This window comes from Zootoca vivipara, chromosome 7 (genome assembly GCF_965207765.1).
Source record: "Zootoca vivipara chromosome 7, rZooViv2.hap1.1, whole genome shotgun sequence".
NCBI classification, from domain to species: domain Eukaryota; kingdom Metazoa; phylum Chordata; class Lepidosauria; order Squamata; family Lacertidae; genus Zootoca; species Zootoca vivipara.
The window spans coordinates 85,627,908-85,649,514 of record NC_142590.1 but is presented as its reverse complement, the minus strand read 5'-3'; the positions used below and the strand labels follow the sequence as shown (position 1 = coordinate 85,649,514).

At 45.3% G+C, this 21,607-nt stretch overlaps 1 protein-coding gene across 2 annotated transcripts; it reads right to left on the bottom strand.

Moving 5' to 3' along the window:
- Window positions 1-1,732: 1,732 nt before the first annotated feature.
- LSM14B (LSM family member 14B) lies at window positions 1,733-21,158 on the bottom strand. 2 transcript variants are annotated; one of them, XM_035121651.3, is made up of 10 exons: window positions 20,724-21,158; window positions 10,573-10,736; window positions 9,375-9,510; window positions 8,343-8,459; window positions 5,361-5,528; window positions 5,143-5,220; window positions 4,306-4,467; window positions 4,021-4,174; window positions 3,530-3,710; window positions 1,733-3,070 (listed from the first exon to the last, which is right to left on the bottom strand). In XM_035121651.3, exons 1-9 carry the CDS (start codon window positions 20,842-20,844, stop codon window positions 3,539-3,541), a joined length of 1,272 nt encoding a protein of 423 aa, XP_034977542.1. In that variant the 5' UTR covers window positions 20,845-21,158; the 3' UTR covers window positions 1,733-3,070; window positions 3,530-3,538. The 2 variants fall into 2 exon arrangements, with proteins under 2 accessions (XP_034977542.1, XP_088530835.1); XM_088674709.1 differs by lacking the exon at window positions 8,343-8,459.
- Between the last annotated feature and the right edge of the window lie 449 nt (window positions 21,159-21,607).

The window sequence follows — 21,607 nt, the reverse complement described above, 5'->3', positions numbered from 1 at the left end:
GTTCCAAACACACATTTGTAAGTCGAAAAAAATTGTAAGTCGAATCCCATAGGAATGCATTGGGAGAAAAAAATCGTAAGTCGAAGCAACCCTATCTAAAAAATTGTAAGTAGAAAAAATCCTATCTAAACCGCATCCAAGATGGCGGACGGAGCTCCATTTGTAAGTAGAAAAATTCGTAAGTAGTTATTTGTAAGTGGAGGTACCACTGTACTAAGAGATTAAAATTGCCTCAACTTTCTAATCTGGGTAGGCTTGACTAAGCAAGAATGTTATTAGCAGGTACCAAGGAGTAGTGACTGCACCTGCCTGATCTCTCAATAGGTAGAGCGATGTATAGGTGCTGCCACTGATCAGATGACACTCTTAGCTCTCATGGTACCTTTCCTGATCAGTGGTATACAGTCCAGCTGAACTTTTTTTAAAAAAAACAACTAGTTGGTTCAACGCCACTTACCTCTTGCAAGGTCAATGTCCCTCTGGTTGGTTCCATGGCAAACTGTTCTAGGGCACAGTAATGTAAGTTGTGTAGTCGGTGTAAGGGCTGCTGCATTTCCTCATTAGGATGAGTGCTTGATTTCATTCTTCATTTCAAGATCTCTCCGAATATCTTGCTCAGGGGACACACTAGCAAACTCCAGAACTCAATTACACTTGGGACCCAGTATCACCACCCACAATGGTTCTGTGATGTAGTCTTACCTTTATTTACTTTGCTGCACTCAATGCCCTCTTATGTGCTGAGCACTACCACTGCCATCAAGTCCTTCCCATAAAGTTTATATCCAGTGTCCCACTGGCTGTTTCCATTCTACCAAGTTTCCATATCAGTCAAGCACTCCAGTTTGCCCGTCTTGACTTGGAGGCTTCTAGCATTAGCGTTTTTTTAGTAAAATAAAAAAATGCCTTCAGTAGCACCTTAAAGACCAACTAAGTTTATATTTTGGTATGAGCTTTCGTGTGCATGCACACTTCTTCAGATACACGTTTTTTTAGTGTTTCTCTTCAGGTTCTCTTGGCAGTTGTGTTTTGGCCTGCGGGGCTTTGGTCTCTGAATTGCCATTTGGCACTTTCAATGTCTAGGTTTATACCTTTGCCCAGTTAAATTACCATCCCTCCCCATCTTCAACCCAGGCAGACGATTTGTTCCAAACCAGACCCTCCTGGGTTCCTGTTGGCTTCCCTTCCCCCCACCAGCAATCAGTTCAAAAGCTGTTCTGCCACCATTACTTCAAGCACCAACAGTTGGCTTCCATCCAGGTTCAAGTGGAACCCACTCCTTTTGTACAGGCCCGGTTTGTCCCAAAATGCTCTTCCAGTGCCTAAGAAATCCAAACCCCTCCTCCCAAAATCACTCATTCACACTTTTGAGACTATAAAGCTCTGCCTGTTCCCAGTGACTGAATCACACTCATCCAAGGAATGGGTCCCTCCTAAGGCATCATTTCCCTCTTTCTCAGAGGGACATTCTCCTTCCCCCATGTCCCACATTCTCACCAGGAGGGGAGCTATCTTCCTAGAAATGGGGCATGCTGCAATGTCCCCAATGGCCCACTCCGCCAGCTTCTCAAAGTCAACAGCTGCTTAAACCCGTACATTATTTCGGTTGGTATGAAGCCAGCTCCCATCCATGGTTAGTAAGCTTTGCTAATACTGTCAAGACACACTGGTGACGTTTACATTCACTTTAGAAGCAACAACCTTGCAGAAAACTTAGCCAACAGAACAAGGATTAAACATTTACATGTTTATTTATAATTACAATTTACATGACTCCATAAAGCAGCCCATGATAAAGGCCTACAAAATAAACCCAAGCTTTTATAACAACGTAAGTGAATGCATGACCGAGGGAGGAACTGAAAAAGCTAGCCATGAAACAGGGTGGGAGAGAATAAATGGCACCCAAGAGAGGCCTTTTAACAAAACATTTCCTATAGCTAACAAAAAGGGACACATGCCATTACTACAGGCTTAACCCACTTTCATGCAAGAGTTTATAATCCCTCCTTACCCACCTTTCAACCCCCCCAAAAATTCTTTTTAAAAACAAAAAAAGACCTGAACTATTTACAGAGTTTGGGAAAGAGGGAATCAGTTGAAGGACTTGAACATGCTGGTTTCCTAAGTTCAATTTAGTTTCCCCTCCATTTTGAGGATTCAAAGTCCTACTCATGTTCCAAGAATACAAAGCATGTATTGCTCTTTCTCCAAGAAAAGGACTAGTAACCAAAAGCTTAAACTTTTTTTTTCCTTTAAGTAAGGGAGGGGTAAAATCTCAAATCTCCTTTAAGAGTTGCTGCGTGGGTATCCCATAATCTGTAGCCTTCCTCATATGGAGAAAACTTCACTGCAGCATGGGAGGAGGCGGCTAATATCGGGAGGGGGCTGGAGAACGGCACTTGCCATTGGCCAGCTTAGTTGCTTAGCATTCCTACAGGAGGGGTGACCAGCACCTCAAGAAAATTTGTTGTACAGTTCCCCAGAGAAACTATACATTTACGTGGTGAACCCAGAATTACAAATACATGATCAGCAACAATCCCCATCACCGCATTACATACAACTTGTTGCACTACAACTCGTTTCTAGACCTCAAAATGATTTGTTTCAACCTGGAGGGTGAATGGTGAAAAGACAAAAAGAAAAGAAACACAGAAGGAAGGAAACCAGCAGAATCTTTGTTCCACAGATTAAGAAGTTGCTGGTTTCAAACAAGCTTTGGTTCGCTTTTTGAAGAATTTAGAATTGTCTCATCTCCTTCAGGGAACAGATTAGGTGTTCTGTGTGTTCAGCTATAGCAGCCTTAGGAACCTAGAAGCAGCACAAGTTCTTTGTGCTACCTTAAAGGGGGGGGGGGAGAAAAGACTCCTGGTAAAGGTGGTTAGTGAGCACGCATCTTTGTCCAAGTTGCTCCAGTGCACCAATCCTACTTTGACACAGAAGCAGCAGTGCCGTCAAGAGTACAAGCTCGTGGACATATCACACCATTCACCCATGTTTTAAGTGCAGCAGGTCTGCTTGTTGCCTCCTTCCTATGTACACGTCGTAACAGAACACGCTTGAGAACCTGGACAACAGAAAGAAAAACAAGCATTTTACATTTGCATGAGAACATTTTCCCTATTGCCTCCCAAGCTGGTTCTCAAGATGTTGGGGGAAATGAACTGAAATATTCAGATTCTGGACTTGATATTTAACTATATATATATATATGCCACCTTGAGCTCACTGGAAATAGGAACAGGTTAGAAGCATAGATAGCAGAGAGCTGCTTCTATGTCATGCTTCCCTTAATGCCAAGAGCTGAGCCAGAACCCGCATTTTATTATCCTTTCTCCAAAGAAATCACAGGACAAATACAGCTATACAGAAAGTTCACGAGTTTCACTGCCATGAAGATCCTGAACTGGCTGGTTCTGATGGACAAACTCATTTTACCAGGTAGACAATTTGATTTACTTGATGCAGAGAAAGCCCCAAAGCACTCCAGACCCAGAGCCAAAGATAATTTAATTTTACAGCTTGCCTGCAAGGTTCACACTCTTCCAGTGCCCACTCTGGGGGGAGCCTGACTTCGCCGCACAGCTCCAGACCCCCTTCCGCCACGAAATCCCCCACGAAAGCTGCGGCCACGGAGAAACCGCCCAGACACACCAAACGTCTCTGTGTTGAGCTTCCGTTCTTCAGCCCACGTTGTACGCCTTGAACTAAGGAACAAAGGACCAGTTTTCCCAATTATAAAACATCCCCCCCCCCAGATGGTGTTGCAAACCGTTCCCTTGAATGATGTGCACAGTTAAGGACAGAGCACCAAATTACTCTTCAATATGATAACGATGATGATTTTGAACATTCAACCTCAGATCAACTTCACAAGCTGATATAGCACAAGCTCCCTGACCAGGGAGGGTGGGGGAAGGGATGCCCAAATGAATAGAACCATGGACTTCTGGTGACTATGATTAGAAAGCCAATGAAGCTATAAAGTGGAGGTTCCAAGATCCATGAGTAACTAACCTTTGTTTCAGTTCTGATGAGATGTTGTCAAAGAAAGACTTGGATTTGTCATAGTAGCAGTTGGGCCCTAGGAGTTCTTCATCTGCATTGCCATCGCAATTCTCAGCAGCCACAGCAGGCTCCCCCTTTTCTTCTCCTGCCTCAACTTTCTCATCTGGAAAAACAAATTAGTGTGCAATGAACAAGCCACATTGTCGTTTGTCCTCAGCCAGATGCTTCCCTTCACTCATTTCTGGAGGAACTGGCATCCAGATCACAAGAACACACATTAGCGAACTTGCAAACCTTTAAAGTTGAGCTTCTTCTTGAATTCTTTATCCAGCTCTTCTCGGTTGAATTGCGCATTTGCAGTTTCAAAGTCAAAGTCGCCCTCAAACTTTATTGTATTCTCTTTCACGGTAGTGGGCCGATTCTGCCCTCGGGAGCGATTCCTGGTTCGCCTATTTCCTGAAAAGAAGTAGAATAATACTTCCTAACTTGAGTTTCACTGGCTCTAGACAGGCCAGGTTCATTGCATGTGACCATGGAGTGATGATGCTACGCCTGTCATTATACTTTTGTTGTGGAGATAATTATAGCAGCCCAGCTGCTCTGGCCATTTACTACTTGAATGCCTATGAGCGTAATACTGGTGTGGAGCACCAGAACACCCACTATTTGAATTTACCCATTCATGAACTTCTAGGATTCGATGATTCAGGCCCCATCCCAATTAAAGCTGTAACACAGAGTGAGAGCTTTTGCTACTGAATTGCTATTGTGAAGTTTCCAAGTACAGTAACTGGAAGCATTCCAATAAGCATTCAGGCATACTAACTGGTTCATAACTCAAGAAATTTCAACTTGGATTTTGACATTTTCAAATGGACTGACAGTCTGTGCTTTGAATTGCTTAAGACATGTTAACTAGACAGACCTCAGGGTCTTGTGGGTCAGAGATGTGCTTTGCCAGTTATCCACATGCTTTCCTTTCTAGACATGACATTACCGAATGTCATTTTGTTCTAGTCATCTAGAATCAGTGGTGCATCAATCCATGTTCTTCTGCCCAATCTTACACATACAGAAGTAGCACACAGGAAGGCAATCCAGTGTGGAAAAATCTACAGCCAGGTAACATACCTGATCTCCTCCTCTGAGGCCTTCTATTCTCATCATTCACTTGTCCTTGCATTTGAACAGGCGCTGGCTCAACTGTATCTAAGGCAAAATAGGAAAGTCTATTCAACTCAACAATATATACCAACAAGCTGAACGGTATCAGCAGATGTTAGCTGAAGCAGACTTCAGACCTGGTTTTAACAGTGCTGACATATTTCTGAAAGAAAGTATTTCTGTACCACTTGTCTTGTTACTCTGTGGAATCTGGCGCATGTTCCGCTGGACTGCCGGAATGACTTTGATTGGAGGAGCTTTTTTGGGATTCAAGTTTTCAATGGGGCCCGTCTGAACAGCCTGCTCCACCATGGGACTTTTGCGCACTGAATGAACTGATGAAAAAGCAGCTCCTGTGGGGAAACCAAGGAATTGTCAGGATTCGAGGTAGTGGTTCTGAACTGGAACTAGTCTCCCACATCCTGCCAAGAGTTTGGAACAGGAAGTTCTGCTGAAAAGGGGCTTCACCTAGAACACATTTCCTGCATTTGAGACTATGTTCAGGAGAGATGGCGGCTTGGTTTTAATCTGGTCCAGGAAATGAAAGTAATAGCATAGAAATATATAGAATCTAAATTTTCTTTTAACTTATGTTGGTAAGTCAGATGAACCACTGAGAAGCCTTCAAACTGACAGCTATCAGGTTGAACAAGATGGCCCCAGACAGAAATCTAAGCAAATGTTTAGCGAAAGTACTTACAGGCTGAAGTGAGAAATGTAACTTTTACCTTGTACTGTAGGCTAGTTTCTACGCAAACACACCTCTCCATTGAGACAAGCAAGCTACATGAATTATCTGAGTTCAAGGGCCCATTCCAGGCAAGCAAGAACACCCAAGGAGGGTGTGGAACAGGGCCAGTGATGGATAAGCCCTGGGTAAGAGCCCAAGGCCTGGAAGGCAGCGATTAGCCACAGGTCCAAAATTCCCCACCCTCGTGTCGACCAGGAGTGTTCAACTAGTTTAAATTGCATGCAGTATCACAGATGTTAGCATTCTACATAGCCACGTGGTTTACGCATGTTCTGATCCTCATGCATAAGCACACATTTCAAAGAGGTACTTAGTAGCAAATAATCCATAGCAGACTAACACACCTGCATTGTTTCTGCAGCCTGTCAGCCCTTCACTTACCCATGTGCCTTGGACCTCACATTGCTCTGAAAAAGTACTAACTTAAACAGGCTTTTCCCCTGGCAAAGGCACGCACAAGTACTATTATTTGGTTAAGGTGCAGGATATGGCTGTTCATGGTACAGAAGAGAGACAAACTGTGAGTGGAGTTTTTTTATTTACTCAAAATTTATGTACCGCTTGATTGTAAGAAAATGTTTAGGCAGTTTGTGTATTTCCAATAAAATATTTGGGTCTCCACTAAATCCCCGTTTGTGAAAATGGCTCCCAATGTCTCACCCGTGTTAACATAGCTTGAAACCAAGTTGACAGATACAGTGAAGTCTGGAATCTTTGCAGGGGAGTGGAAAGAAATTCAGCAGGAGTTTCATTATTAGCTAGCAGGTACGTGGCACAACTCTGCCACTCAACAGGTACTAAACTTGTTACTCCATCTCACCACTTAAACCTCTGTTAACAGGGAGAAAATCTCGTAAAACGATAGTGGAAACCAAAGTTTGTCTCAAAAATGCGAAAATCTTTTGAAAGCCTTCATTCTTGAACTAAAAAGCACACATGGTAATTTGGGTGCAGAATCTTTTTTGTTGATTATTGTATAGTCCTGTTGTTCCAACGTACAAAGCTCACCCTCTTGCCTCCCAGAACTGAGATTAAATGTTCCAGCACTGTCCCTTGTACATATTTAGCTTTGCACCGCAATGGCATTTAGGGGCTAGTTCATGCTGTAAACAAAAGCAACTATGCAGGGTAGATTGCCACCAAAACGCAACCCAAACACTTCAGTGCAAAGTTTGGTCTCAATGCAGTTTGACCAAATTGTTTTTATTAAGAATGCAGATGTGAACCTCTTGCTAATGCAGCCAAGGGACAGGGCATACCATTTATTTTAATTGAAGAGCCCTTAAAAAGCAAGCTCAAGCATCACCAGAGGAAAATCTGATGGAGCCAACTACAACTTACCTCCTTCATGTGGAAACATTGCAATGAACCTGTCAGAACTCACTATCCCCCTGAATGTATGATGCAAGGTATTCAGATAGCTTCTACTGTTAAGTCTCAAGCCACCTATAAGCTTCCCCAGAATCCTTGATTCAGAAAAGCAGTTTTGTTTAGATTTGCATCCAAGAGACCTCTGTTCTAAAAAAAACCCAAGTAATTCATGCCAAGGTAATGCAACATGCCTAGCAAGCGTTAATTAAGTTCTCAAGCTGGACAGACAATGCACAGCCACGGTCAAGACACATGCGAGAGAACAGCTTAGTAGCCACACAAAGCAGAACATGCACCACAGCCCTCACAGGCAAATTTTACTGTAGAAATTTTGAGCAGAAAGTCCTCCATGCAGTATTGAACATTGTCTCACTCCCAGCAAGGAGCCTCCCCCCCCCCGCCAAGCAGTCACTTTTCCTCGCCTCCTGTGACACCTTGGCATCCGATATTTGTAGCACAATCTCAAACCAGAATCTCAGAAGCAACACATTTTAAAAGGCCACAAGAATAGCCCAAATCTTATCCAAGGCAGCCAGTCATCCACAAACAAGACATTCCGCTATACAACAGCTTGGTGTCATGCATGTCCTATAAGCCACCAGTATTCTAGGCTTACAAGATTCAATTCCTTGAACTTCAATTTGCATTGTGGTTTCTGATCATCATAGTTTTGCAGGCACTCTTCCAGAAGCTCCATGGTGTAGCCTTCAAGGAAGGGTTTCTGAACTTAACTAGTGATCACTGCCCATCCTCCTTGCTTCCTGGTTCCATTTCACTGGATTTCTCCTACGCCACTAGCTGCCTTCCCTCTAGCTAGTTCTGCCTCAACATTTAAAACACTGTCCAGAACTCAAGCTCCTTTTCATCCACCAATCAAATACCTGGAGCAGAAGCAAATGCACCAAGGTTTTCAGAAAGACTACTGCAGTAATCCTTGCTGGGGTTAACTCTGTTCAGGAGCAAGAAGGGGTGGTTAAAAGACAAAATGGGTTTGAAAACACCATGCAGTTCTTCCAAATACTTGGAATCCTCAAGCTGCTGTTACCCTTAGAAGACAGCAGGTGTGGCTCTGATGACAAGTCAGGCTCTGAAACTGGCTGAGGAGACGAAGAAGTGCTAGGACTGGAAGCAGCTGCTGATGCTGGAGGGCTTACCAGTTTCTCTAAAAGAGAGACAGGAGGGGAAAAGACAAAGCAAAGAGGGATACCAATAAGACACAAGGCACTAGAGTTCCCCAGGTGAGTTGGGAAAGAGATGGCTCAAGAGCTGTGTGTGTCTTACAGTTTTGAGAATTTAACCAGGAACAAAACAGATATTGGTACCAGAAGAACATTCTGCATTACACAACTTAGGCACCAGCCTATCAATGCCTTTAAATAACTTACATTGCTAATAAACACCTAAAATAGAAGCAACTGTCCAAACATACTGCCTTGGATTCCTCCTCTCCAATTTTCAGCTGATAAATGGAAAGCAGTTAAGCTGGAAACTTAACTGCTGAAAAAATATATATAGTTAAGCGTTCTTAAAACCCGGTACAGTTTCTTCTCACTCGCTGTGATCAGATGACACCCTTACTCTCATTTTACGGCTGAGGAATCACAAGGAGTTTATGAATGAGCTGGGATTAGCCCAAAGGTAGCAGCTCTGATCCAGGTTTGGTCTGTTGCACCACACCATGAGTGGCCTTTCCCAAGGTGGATGACTCCTACAAGATTCAATTCATAAAGCTACTCATATCTAGTCAGCAGCTAAAGCTAAGAAATCAAGCTTAATTCCAGTAAGGCATGGGCTGCTGAAAAAACTGAGGAATACACACAATATACGTTTTCAGTTTAGTCCTCACTGCAGATGGTAAACAAGTGTCTGGACTGCCCACTTTAGACAGGAGGCGGCTCACGGGATGGAATTATTGCCAACGGGAATAAACAAAAACATTTAGAGCCTCTTCTCTCTCCAATCAATACAGAAGTCTCCTCCATGCTGGAAGCTGAACAGCATTCCCTGTGAGTCTCCAGCTGCAATCTGGAGTGGTACAGCCCAGGCAGATTTATCAGCTTATTGTTACAGTACTCACCTAAACCAAGGGAAGCTGCATACTGCTGGCTAATTAAAGAGCTGGCAGCAAGCTGGCTGTAGGGCGGCATACCTCGGAAGGGACTGTAAGGCACGTGTGGCTGAAAGGAGGGTGCCGAGGCAGAGCTCAGAGAAGACTACAAAATGAGAGAACACCATATTATATTATATTATTATTTATTAAACTTGCACATCACCCTATACCCACAGGTCACAGGGTGGGTGACAGGATAAAATCACAACATGAACAAAATACATAAATACAAACAAAAACAACCCAATAACCCCCCCCACCGCACCCCCCCCCCAAATTTTTAAGGGCATTAGGTGTCAATCAACCCAAGGCCTGGTTAAAGAGGAATGTTTTTGCCTGGTGCCTGAAAGTGTATAATGAAGGTGCCAGGCGAACCTCCCTGGGGAGTGCATAAAGTTATGCTTCTAAAGTTAAAGACTGCAAAATGAAGACGGACAGGAGGTAGAAAAATATTCAATGCCAGCACAGTTGTTTTTTAACATTCAGAATGTTTAGCCTCACTACTACAATATAGCACAGGTCCTTGTAGGCTAACAGCTACAATGCACAGGTTGCCAGCAAACAAAGCCAGGCCGGAGGGGGGCGGGGACAGAATTGACTGCTACACTATTATACCTTTTTTGGGGAGCGAGCGAGAGAACACTCTTAATATAGGGGAACAGCCTAACTGGAATCTAAGAAATGACATACAGAGGAGCTGGTCTGCTGGTCTGCAGTACCAAACAAACAGAACAATCTTGTGACTCCTTAAAAACTAAAAAATATTATGGAATAATAAGCTTTTGTGGATGAGAGTCAAATGCATGAACTTTAATCCTCAGTTATAGATGCACACAAAGGGGGGGTGGGAGAGGAGGGACAGTGGGCAGCAAGGCCAGAGGGAAATGTAAAAAAACCTCCCCAATAGTGATGATTCAATTAAGAGCTATATGTTTAAGATCACTGTGGTAGTTTGGGATGCAATAGCAGTAAAAGGCAACAATCTACCTGGCAATGCCAACTTATTATCTGTAGTGGGAAAAGGAAGCCAGTGTCCTTATTCAGACCCAAACAAATCCATGCCAAGCCACTCCCATTTTGATATAAATTTGCCAAGAGATGCAAGGCGGGCCAAGCTCAACTGCTGGATGAAGCCACCACGGGCGTTTCAGATGAAATAACGTACCTGGACAATAGCAGGATCCTGGGGGAGATTATGCTGCGCTTTTGGAGGCTCACATACAGTGATATCTTTAATATCACTACCTCGAAAGATGATATATTCATAAACTTCTTCCCTTGGAGGGGCAGGACGGTCTGTGGGACGATCTTCAGTTCCAAAGGAGCGCACTTTGAACATTAAAGAAAAAGTGCTAATGTTAATACCGGTACTTGGAAGACTACAAGCAATTTTATATTGCCTTTATGAAACGCATTTGATAGCAGGGTCTCCCCTGATCTGCTTGAACTACAATTCTGAGAACTGGAGCTGGGACATCTGTTCAGACCTTGCCTGCTACATCCTAATTTGTCCAAGTGGCAAGGGGCAAGCTCTCTTCCCTTCAACAAATACAGTGCAAGCAGTTCTTGGTACTTGTGGTGACCAATACTGAAAACCACCTCCTGTCTCTCCCTTGTTTACACTGCATTATAGAGGAGGACTACAAACTGGCTGTTGCAAAACTCTATTACAGAGGTATGGATGGAAGTCTCTGAATATACAACTACTATTCCTCCAATTCCCACTCTTTATCAGTATCTTTTTCACTCCAGGCAAAGACATTTTATTTTCCTAGGCCTTTTAATCCTGATGAGGCATTTTATTACCTTGAATTTTGATCTATTGATTGTTAATTCATTGTGTATTTGTTAGCTTTCTAAAATATGAATCACTCGGAAATACTGGAAAGGAGATCAAACAGTCTTTAGTATCAAGGACAACAACATTTGTCAAGGTTCTTGAACACAGATGGGGAACCTCCAGTTGTTCGCAGGCTCCCAATAGCTCCAAGCAGACTGGTCAATGGCCAGGACAGCAGCCTACAAACCTCTGAAAGGCCACAGGTTCCCCAACCCCATTATGTTTGCTTTGTACAAGCAAGTCTGGCTCAGCAATTGAGTGAAACTGAGTCCACATTTCAATGCACAGGATTTGTGTTCCCCAGTAATTTGTAGTGCAGTAATGAGACCATAGCACAGGGTTAAAAGGAAGCTCAGTTAAGAGGCAGGAGGGGGAGGGCAGAAAGCATTAACAGTCGTACGAGACATCTACTATCACTTCATTCTCCCTTAAATTCAAGCCTCTCCCATCTCAGCAGAAAGGGCACAGGAATATAAAAAGTTGTGTTGGTAAGTCCACCAGGTCACAATGGTTTAAAGCAGGCACCCCCAAACTTCGGCCCTCCAGATGTTTTGGACTACAATTCCCATCTTCCCCGGCCACTGGCCCTGTAAGTATCATGGGAGTTGTAGGCCAAAACATCTGGAGGGCCGCAGTTTGGGGATGCCTGGTTTAAAGGAAGCAAAGGGTAATTTTTAAAAGAGTATCTCAAGCAGCCAAGAGAAAGAACAGTTACTCTAGAACAGTTGTCCTCAACCCAGACCTTCAAAAATGCCGGAGGGTTGTTGCATGAACACATTTGTGAACCCAACCAATAATGTTTTAATAGTACCAAGTTTCCCTTTTACAGATCAGTTACATTTATGTTGGAGGGAGCTGAATAAATTCAGCATTTTCCAGATTGTGTTAAGCTTTCGATGCAGGTATTGGCAGGCTTCCCATTTACATAAATATGATGCTGCAAACAGGATTAAGGCTGTCAGAGCTCTATTTACATGTTCATGATACTCCTCACTATACTATCCAGAACTATGCACAAGTCTTCTAACAAAGCCAATACTGGGCAGCCTTCTTCCCACTTCAACTTACTGAGAAAGAATCCCTTCTTTAGGAGACAGTGAGAACTTGGTTTCTATATCCTTAGCTGCAGATAGAAGGCAGAGCTGAGAACACACAGCTCAGTGGAGACTGGAGCCTCGGAGATAGAAGAGGTGTGCTTTGCTTGGCTACTGGTGATCAGAGAACAAGGCAGTACAGTAGCAACTGCAGCAAGGACTCAACTCATTCCATCAGAGAAAACAAGAAAGTAAAGGTAGCTGTGTTGTCAACAACAAAAGCTCCAAACTCTGTATTAGGGGGGAACCTTTGTATTTAGCTGACTGCAGCCTCTGGGAGCTCCTGACAAGGACTTGTAAACAGGGTCATTTGTGAGGATGGCCCAGAGTGCTGCATTACGCTGTATGTAGGACCAAGAGACACGGACGGTGGAGGAGCTGCTGCTGCAGCGACCTGCCATGTTCGTCTTCCTGCCTGAGAATTTGCAAAATAATTACACCTGCAGCAAGTGCAAGCTTAGAGCAGAGTAGACTGTCATGGATGGAACAGCGACACAGATGGGGTGCCCCCAGAGAGTAGATTGCCCACAGCAGGAGATAAACCCCTGGAGGAACATGACACACAGAAGCAGGACTTGTCAGGAGCCATGCTGTGCCACTGGAGCAGCAAAACTGATTGCATGCCCTCACCTCGGACACAGATTCTGGGCCAGAGGAGCAAGGACAGCAGTTGCAGAACTCAGAATACACTGAGGTGGCTGTGGAAGGTACAGCGTACAGAGCAATTCCTGCCACTCCCCAGGTGGTAGTGACTCCAAACCAAGAAGGACAGAGGCAGCAGTGTGCGGAGGAAACAGGATGTCACACGAGGTGTGTTGTCTTCCAGGTGCAAAGATTCATGTGACCAAAGTTGCCAAGTCTTATAAAGCCCACTGACCACAACCTCTTCCTTCTGATTCTTGTGGATACGAACGATACTGCCAGACACAGCCTTCGACGTATACCAAGGAACTATGAGACTGAGCAGGAAGCTGAAAAGCCTTAAAGAGTACAGTGTGATATGGCAGGGGGGGAATTTAATATTCTAGGCAGCTTCAGATCAAGGGAAGGACTTAGTCCTGGTCTCTTTTTTCTTGGTCAGACCACACTGTGTCCAGTTCTGGGCTCCACAATTTAAGGAGGATATTGACAAGCTACAACTTGTGCAGAGGAGAGCACTACCAAGATGATCAAGGGTCTTGAAACCAAGCCTTATGAGGAATGGGTATGTTTAGCTTGAACAGGAGACAGGATATGATAACCATCTTCAAATATCTAAAGGGATGTCACATGGAGCACACTTGTTTTCTCCTGATCCAGAGGGTAGGACACAAACCAATGTCTTCCAAGATACCAGGAGATTCCAACCAAACAGCAGGAAGAACTTTCTGATGGTATGAGCTGCTTGACAGTGGAATGGACTCCCTTGGAAGATGGAAGACTTTCCCTCACTAGAGGTTTTTAAGCAGAAATTGGCGGTGGCCATTTGTCATGGATGCTATAATTGAGATTCCTGCATTGCAGGAGGTTGGACTGGATGACACTCATTGTCCCTTCCAACTCTACAATTTTAGGCTTCTATGACCAGCTAAAACAGCATGAGTTTAATCTTCTCTCAACCATGAAGTTCACTGGGTGACCTAGGGCTGGTCACACACGGCATAGTGGATGTCACAGGGTTGGGTTTTTTTGAAGATAAAAAAATAAAAATAAAAGTCAGCACCATTCTGAGCTTCTTGAAGAAACAACAAGATAAAAATATAACAAAATGTTGGTGCATAATTCTCTGCCCACTGCCAATGGTATTATTGATTTAGGAATTAAAAATATGAGCAGGGGCATATGTGGGGTATATAATTTCTCTACTACTGTAAGTATAGGTCAAGAAATGCTGTATTTGTGTAGGCCCAAAATTAAGTCTGTTCAAGGGATTATGTTGGTATCAAGGATCCATATATTCACACCAACTTATATTGGTAAGTATGTTTTGTTCTGCCAAGTGTTCTGTTTCTGTTTCTCAGTGCTAGAAACTGAGATATACAATCTAATAACCAAACAGCACCTTAAACCTAGGTTATGGCTGCCACAATGGAATGTCAACGCACCATTTCCCCCTGCCACATGGAATAATAATTATTTGTATTATTTTCATTTCTACACTGCCTTTTAAAGAGAAAAAAATCTCAAATCAGTTTACAACACATTAAAAAGTCAAATAAAACAATCCAGAACAAATTCAAGCTTCAAGGAAAATACTTCAGATCCCTATCTACCCTGTTTCTCATATTTTAAGACATACCCATAAAATAAGCCATAGCAGGATTTTTAAGCATTCAAGGAATATAAGCCATACCCCGAAAATAAGACATAGTGATAGGTGCAGCAGCAATGCCGGCTGCGGCAGGAGGAGGAGGAAAAAAATAAGACATCGCTTGAAAATAAGCCATAGTGTGTTTTTTAGAGGAAAAAATAAATATAAGACGTGTCTTATAATATGAGAAACACGGTAAGTGACATTTTGCTTTCCCCGTTTTATTTACCTACTTGATTGATAGCAGACATACTCTAGGGAGCTAGTGTAGTGTAGTGATTAGTGTGTCAGAGTAGGACCTGTGAGATCAGGGTTCAAAATCTCCACACAGCCATGAAGCACACTGGGTGACCTTGAGCCAATTGCAGCCTCCTAACCTACCTCATGGGGTCGTTATGGAATCAACGGGGGTGGGGGGGAGAGAACCATGTGCTCCTTGGAGAAAAGCCTAGGATATAACTGCAGTAAATAAGCTCTTCTGCTTACCTGCTTTAGAAAGCTGAAGGGGCCAGCCAAATGGAGAAGTCAATTGCCATCGTGGCGTACAGAGATCTCCACATGGTCGCAAACTGGACCCACAACAGTCGCAAAACATGTATGGGAGATTTCTGACACTGCCCCTTCTGTGTGTGAAGCAGCATGTGGACACCCTCCTCCATGTTTTCTTCAAAAGAACAGGGAAATGAAATATGTCCTTACTGATGCTACACCGATTCTCAAAAGATACTTGCAACACTTCTTGCTGTTTGAGTCTTAGCGCAATAGGGATATAAGCTCCCATCTCTCTTCTAAGCTGTGGAGAAAGGCATAGGCTCACCTGTTGTATTTTAACTCAGCATTTATGCCGGAAGACAGTTCTCCCCCTCTTGGGCAGTAGGCAGTCATACAAATTAACATTTTAGTAGACTAACAAAGCCAGCAAAGATTTCTTGACCATAGGTAGGCAATATTGGGGACTTTTTGAAGCAGGAGGTGGTGGCCAGGAACACTGCTGTGGATTACCTGCAGTAGACACTTCTTGGTGCTGCAGAAGCGTTCCATTTTCGCGATGGAAAGCTTGAGTGTGGTATGTCCAAAATACAATGCAAAGGTTGCCCAGGATAAGCCTCCCTAGGGACATAGGAAGCTGCCTTATGCCAGATCAGACTATTTGTCCATCTAGCTCAGTGTTGTCTACTCTGGCCGATCTTCAGAGCCTCAGACAGATTTCCCCTACCATCCGTTGCCTGATCCTTTTAATTGGAGATACTAGGGATTGAACGGGGTATCCGACGCATAAAAAAAAGTGAGTGCTCTACTATTACTACTAAGCTGTGGTCCTGCTATGTAAAGATTAAGAACAGACAATTGATGGCGCAGGAAGTGGGGAGCTAAATCCAGCCTGCCCCTCCTCTGTTAATCACATGAGCTTCTTTTTCCAGACTAGCAAGCAGAGAAAGGAGTATAGCTTTCCTTTTAACATAGTCCAGTGTTAACTGCAAGACACTTTTGACACAAGTTCTCTCCTTAAGCACCTTACTTGTTCATTTCCATTTGCCTAGATTTGTGGCGGTGTGTGGAAATCCACTGTCTCAAGTCAAAGAATCTGTTGCTGGTCAAACAGCAGAGGAAAATATTAAAGAGCCTTTTGCCTGTCTCTGCAGAAGAATATTCAGGTGGATCCAAATTGCTTGCGCTTCATTCCATGCAATATTCAAAATATGTTCTTGGGGGGGAAATGAGTTGCTGACCTAAACTAGACACCACCTAGAATGTATGCTTTCTTTCGTCACCATGAGGACTAGTAACTGGCTTAAATTAAAACCAAGAAGGAATTCAGAGAAGCTAGCCTAAGTTCAGGTTCAAAACACAACTGCTTGTTCTTGTGTGTCATCTACAAAGACAAGCATACTGTCAATCGAAGTGTTATTAATTCACAAACATGTTGCTTTTGATAAACAGATCCGAGAGACTAGGACTCTGCTTCAGCCAGCTACTGTTTCAACAAGATGCACATAAGAGTATTAATCCTATACTAGGGAATTGGAGAGGAAACAGAGCCTGATATTTAGCTAAACACAGAAGACAGCAGTTCACAACTGAGTGCATATCAAATCTATAAAGAACGCAGAATCAGTCCTCAATCACACTTTATGTAGGCTGATGCAAGAGGCAGGAGCAGTGCAAGACAGCAGGATGGAGGACCTTTAAAGGAGACAGACATACAAGCTGAAGGAGGTGGGGCTACATTCAAACTGCCTGCAAGGTAAGGGAAGCCAAGCAGCATACAAAGCTATACAAGAGAACAATGGCTGGCTGCTGCAGACAGCCATCTCCCTCCTGAATCAAGCACAGCAAGATCAGGTATCAGATAAGCTGCACTAAAAAGTTTATTTTCCCCTCCCCCAAATACTCCTGTTGCTTGGCTGCTGGGCTTTTTTAGTATTAAGGCACACAAGGGATTTCTTAGCCTTGGACATGAAAACATAAGGCTAACATCTGGTCTACCATATTTCTTTAATTAAGAGAATACATTGCTCCAAGAAGCTGGTGGGAAATGAACTAGAATGGAGTATACATGCAGCTCACTGCCCCCCCCCCAGTGCAGCCAGGTAGCCAGCTATTAAACCCTGCACATCCCAGCCAGTTACAGGTAGGTAGCCATGTTGGTCTGCCAAACAAAAAATAAAAAATAAAAAATTCCTTCCAGTAGCACCTTAGAGACCAACAAAGTTTGTTATTGGTATGAGCTTTTGTGTGCATGCAGCAGAGAAACATACACCAGGAGCTAACTATAAAGGGGCAGGGCTATAACAGAACACATGCAATTCTGCCCATCTACAAGACTTGGGCAGTTTGTAGTCAGGTCACAACTAACCATCTCAGCAGAATCCGGGTAGAATCAGCCCCCCACCAAACACTTGTCAGTTGCATACAATCTTAGCTCTAACTTCTATATCATGTTCCAGAGAATACCATGCCTTATGAAAGATGTGGACAGCCCAGGACTGGTCTCCAAGATGTTCTAAGCCCAAACAATTGCAAGGAACGAACAAACCCATTTTCTTTACAGGTGTTGGGAAAAGCAAAGAAAAAAAATCAAGGGGTGAGGCCTCCATACAAAATGGTATAAAGCAGGGAGGAAGGGAATTCCATTTGAGAAGAAAGGCTTTCAGAGACCTTGCTATGAGAAAAGTTGTCTTCACTGTGGTACAACTTTCTCTTGCTCTAGACTAGAGAAGCACATGCATGCTTCCCCAAGTTAAAGACATGAGGGCTCCCCCCTCAAGCCTCAGCCAGATTTGATGAAATGAAGGGCCGTGAGGGCCGACCAAAGTTGTTGACCTTTTTTTAGGGTTGAAGTTGAAGATTTTTTAGGATTTTACCCCAGGAAATAAACTGCCACAGGGGCCAGATTAGACCAACCAGCGGGCCAGATTAGGGCCCTGAAACGGACTTTGGACATACCTGCTCCAGGTGAATAAAGTAGTGCCCTTCTATACTTGGCACTTTACAGGAGACTAGATATTCTCATTTCTACTCTCAGCTATTCATGCAAAATCTTGAAAAATGACATGACGGGAAGAGAAAATAATGACCCAGAGACCAAAGTGGATGAAATGAAGCTGCAAAGACCATCTTTTCCCAAGCATACCCTCAGAGACTTGGATTTTGAGACATAGTTTTCCAGAATAAGTCCATAGTAACCTACATATGGGACCCAGGTGGCGCTGTGGGTTAAACCAGAATCTAGGGCTTGCTGATCAGAAGGTCGTCGGTTCGAATCCCTGCAATGGGGTGAGCTCCTGTTGCTCGGTCCCAGCTCCTGCCCACCTAGCAGTTCGAAAGCATATCAAAGTGCAAGTAGATAAATAGGGACCGCTCTGGCGGGAAGGTAAATGGCGTTTCCGTGCGCTGCTCTGGTTCGCCAGAGGCAGCTTTGTCATGCTGGCCACATGACCCGGAAGCTGTCTGCGGACAAACGCCGGCTCCCTCGGCCTATAGAGCGAAATGAGTGCCGCAACCCCAGAGTCGGACACGACTGGACCTGATGGTCAGGGGCCCCTTTACCTTTAACCTACATATAGAAGCTACAAAGGCTGCAGAACACATCCTCCTCCCAGTAATGTGGGTTTTCCATAAAATGTTCACTCCTGATTTACCTATGCCCTAAACCAATCTGAATAAATCAAACGGACCCAGGTGGCGCTGTGGGTTAAACCACTGAGCCTGGGGCTTGCTGATCAGAAGGTCGGCGGTTCGAATCCCTGTGACGGGGTGAGCTCCTGTTGCTCGGTTCCAGCTCCTGCCAACCTAGCAGTTCGAAAGCACGTCAAAATGCAAGTAGATAAATAGGAACCGCTACAGTGGGAAGGTAAACGGCGTTTCCATGTGCTGCTCTGGTTTGCCAGAAGCGGCTTTGTCATGCTGGCCACATGACCTGGAAGCTATACGCCGGCTCCCTCGGCCAATAATGCGTGATGAGCGCGCAACCCCAGAGTCGGTCACGACTGGACCTAATGGTCAGGGGTCCCTTTACCCCTTTACCTTTTCCTTTCCCCCCAAACCGGCCCTGCTTCCTGATGAAGTTTCACAACACTGAAACTGTGCAATGTAGCTGGCATCAAATTTCTCCTATCTATTCTCGCAAAGCACCACATTTTTAAACATGGGAAATTTTTCCACAGAAAAATATAGGAACAGAAAATTTTCCACACCACAACTGCTTCCCATAAAGTCAGCAGTGGAGGGATTCAAAGTGGTTTCTTGCAAGACTGGAAAAAGCTCCCAAGTAATTCAAAGAGTATGCAACTGAAGGCCTCCAGTTTGTTCATCTTTCTCTTCAAAGTCAGCAGGACGCCTATGCAAGTAGAATTGAGAAGCTCGCCTACTCTTCTGTGAGAAACAGCAAGAGGTAGGAAGTGTGTTGTAAGGAGTTGCAGCATCTACAAAGGCTGTTTTTATAGAACAGACTTTCTCAACCTTTGGTCTCCAGGTATTGTTGGACTACAAACCCCATCATCCCTGACCACTGGTCCCTTCTAGCTGGGGACGATGGGAGTTGTAGTCCCAAGGTTGAGAAAGGCTGTCCTATGGGGGTAGAAGATGCAGGTAGCCCAAGATATATTTCTTACTTGTATTACAGAACTAAGCATGCAAGGAGACCCCTTTCCTACCTATGCACGTCTAGCCAAGAGCCTGGGAAAGATGCAGACACACACGCTGTTTAAAAAAACCCAAAAAAACCCACAAGGCCCTCATGATCAAGGCACCCTCTTTCCTTGTCCAGACATCCATCCCCCTGCGCTGTCTGGCTTGCAATTTGTAATCTTCCCCACTAATGGCAAAGTATATAAATATCAACTCTGCATTCTTTTCTCTTTTAGCACCAGGGGGTTTGCAAGAAAAGAAAAGAAAAGGCAGTACTGCAAGCAAGCCATTTACAGCCTCTCCGTGGGGAGACGGTGGGGGGGGATGGGGAGGGAAAGAAGCAAAGACTATTTGCAAAGGAGGCTGAAGCGTTGCTCTCCACCCCAATGCCTACCTCTCCTTCCTTCTCCCTTCCAGTTTCCCACCAGGCCCTTCAACCTCAATTTCAAGAGCAGCAGCAACAGCAGCAGCTCCTCCATCTATGAGTAGCCATGTTTTTCTGGGTTGCTGTTCTTTTTTTCCCCTCTCCCATTTTTTTAAAAAACCCACTGCCGAGCAAATAAACAAATTATGACTATTTGGGAAGCACACGCCCCCTTTAAAGCTCAGCTGCCTCCCTCCTTCCCCCGCCGAAGGCAGACATCAAACCGCACCCCCAGCAAATGAAAGAAAGGAAAACGCTGGAGGAGGGAGGAGGAAGGGGGGAGAGGGAAAAGAAAGGAATTCGAGGCAACGCGACTTTTCCGACGTCGGACCCGCTTCTCTCCTTAGGGGTGACCGGGGGGGGAGTAGAGCAAGAGGCGGGGGGCCCCACCCACCGCCTCTCCTGGCGCCCCCCAACCCACCCATCCCCCTTTTATTCCTTCTCTCACTCACGCCCACCCACACCGGCACGCGCGCTCGCCCCCCACCGCCACCCCCGCTTTTTTTTGGGGGGGGGTCTTCGTCGGCCCCCTACCCACCCTTGGCCAAGGCGACGGTAGAGTTGTCGGTGTCGATGGTGTAGAGGATGCCCTCGTAGCGGATCTGCGCCTTGGAGATGAGGCTGATCTTGCTCCCGATGTACGGCGTCCCCGAGCTCATGGCGTCGCCGGGCTGGGCGGCCGCGGGCCTTTTAGGGAGGTGGGGAGCGCCGCAAGGCAGGCGCGGGAGAAGTCTGGGCTGAAGGCGGCCGGGCCGAGCAGGACTCGACACCCCCTGGCCAGGGACCAGCACTGTCGCTCGCAGGCTGACTAGCTTAACCAAGGCCCAGCAGCCAGGCTCGAGTTAGCAGGCACCACGGCGTCGTCGTCGTCTTTATTGTTTACCGCAGCTCGACCTCTCTTTTTCCTCTCTCTCTTTCTCAATTCCTCTCCTCGCTGACGCCCAAGCCACTCGCCGCTGCGGCGGACTGAGGAAGGAAACCCCGGCCGGCCGCTCCTTTTATAGCCCCGGAGGCAAGGCGGCGATTGGGGGAGAGGGGCGCGCGCGAGGCAAGCGGGCGGCGTGAGGGGAGGGGAGGGAGAGAGAGAGAGAGAGAGAGAGAGAGAGAGAGAGAGAGAGAGAGAGAGAGAGAGGCAGAAAAAAAAGAGCGTGCGGAGGAGGTGGGAGGGGGTGAGTGAAGGGCGGAGCCGCGCAGGCGAACTTGGCAATGCGCGCGCGCCGGACGGCTTGCGAGGGAAGTGCGGCGGTGAGGGCGGAGAAGGTCAGAGGGAGGGGAATGGGAGGGGAACGCGCAGGGTGGGTGGGGCGCGCGGCTCGGAGGAGGGCGGGCGTCACGTGACGGGCGGCCTGTTCCTCCCTCACGCGCACGTTATAAAACGAGCGCCCTTCAGTTATTGGACGGGAAAATAAAACTTCGACGTTG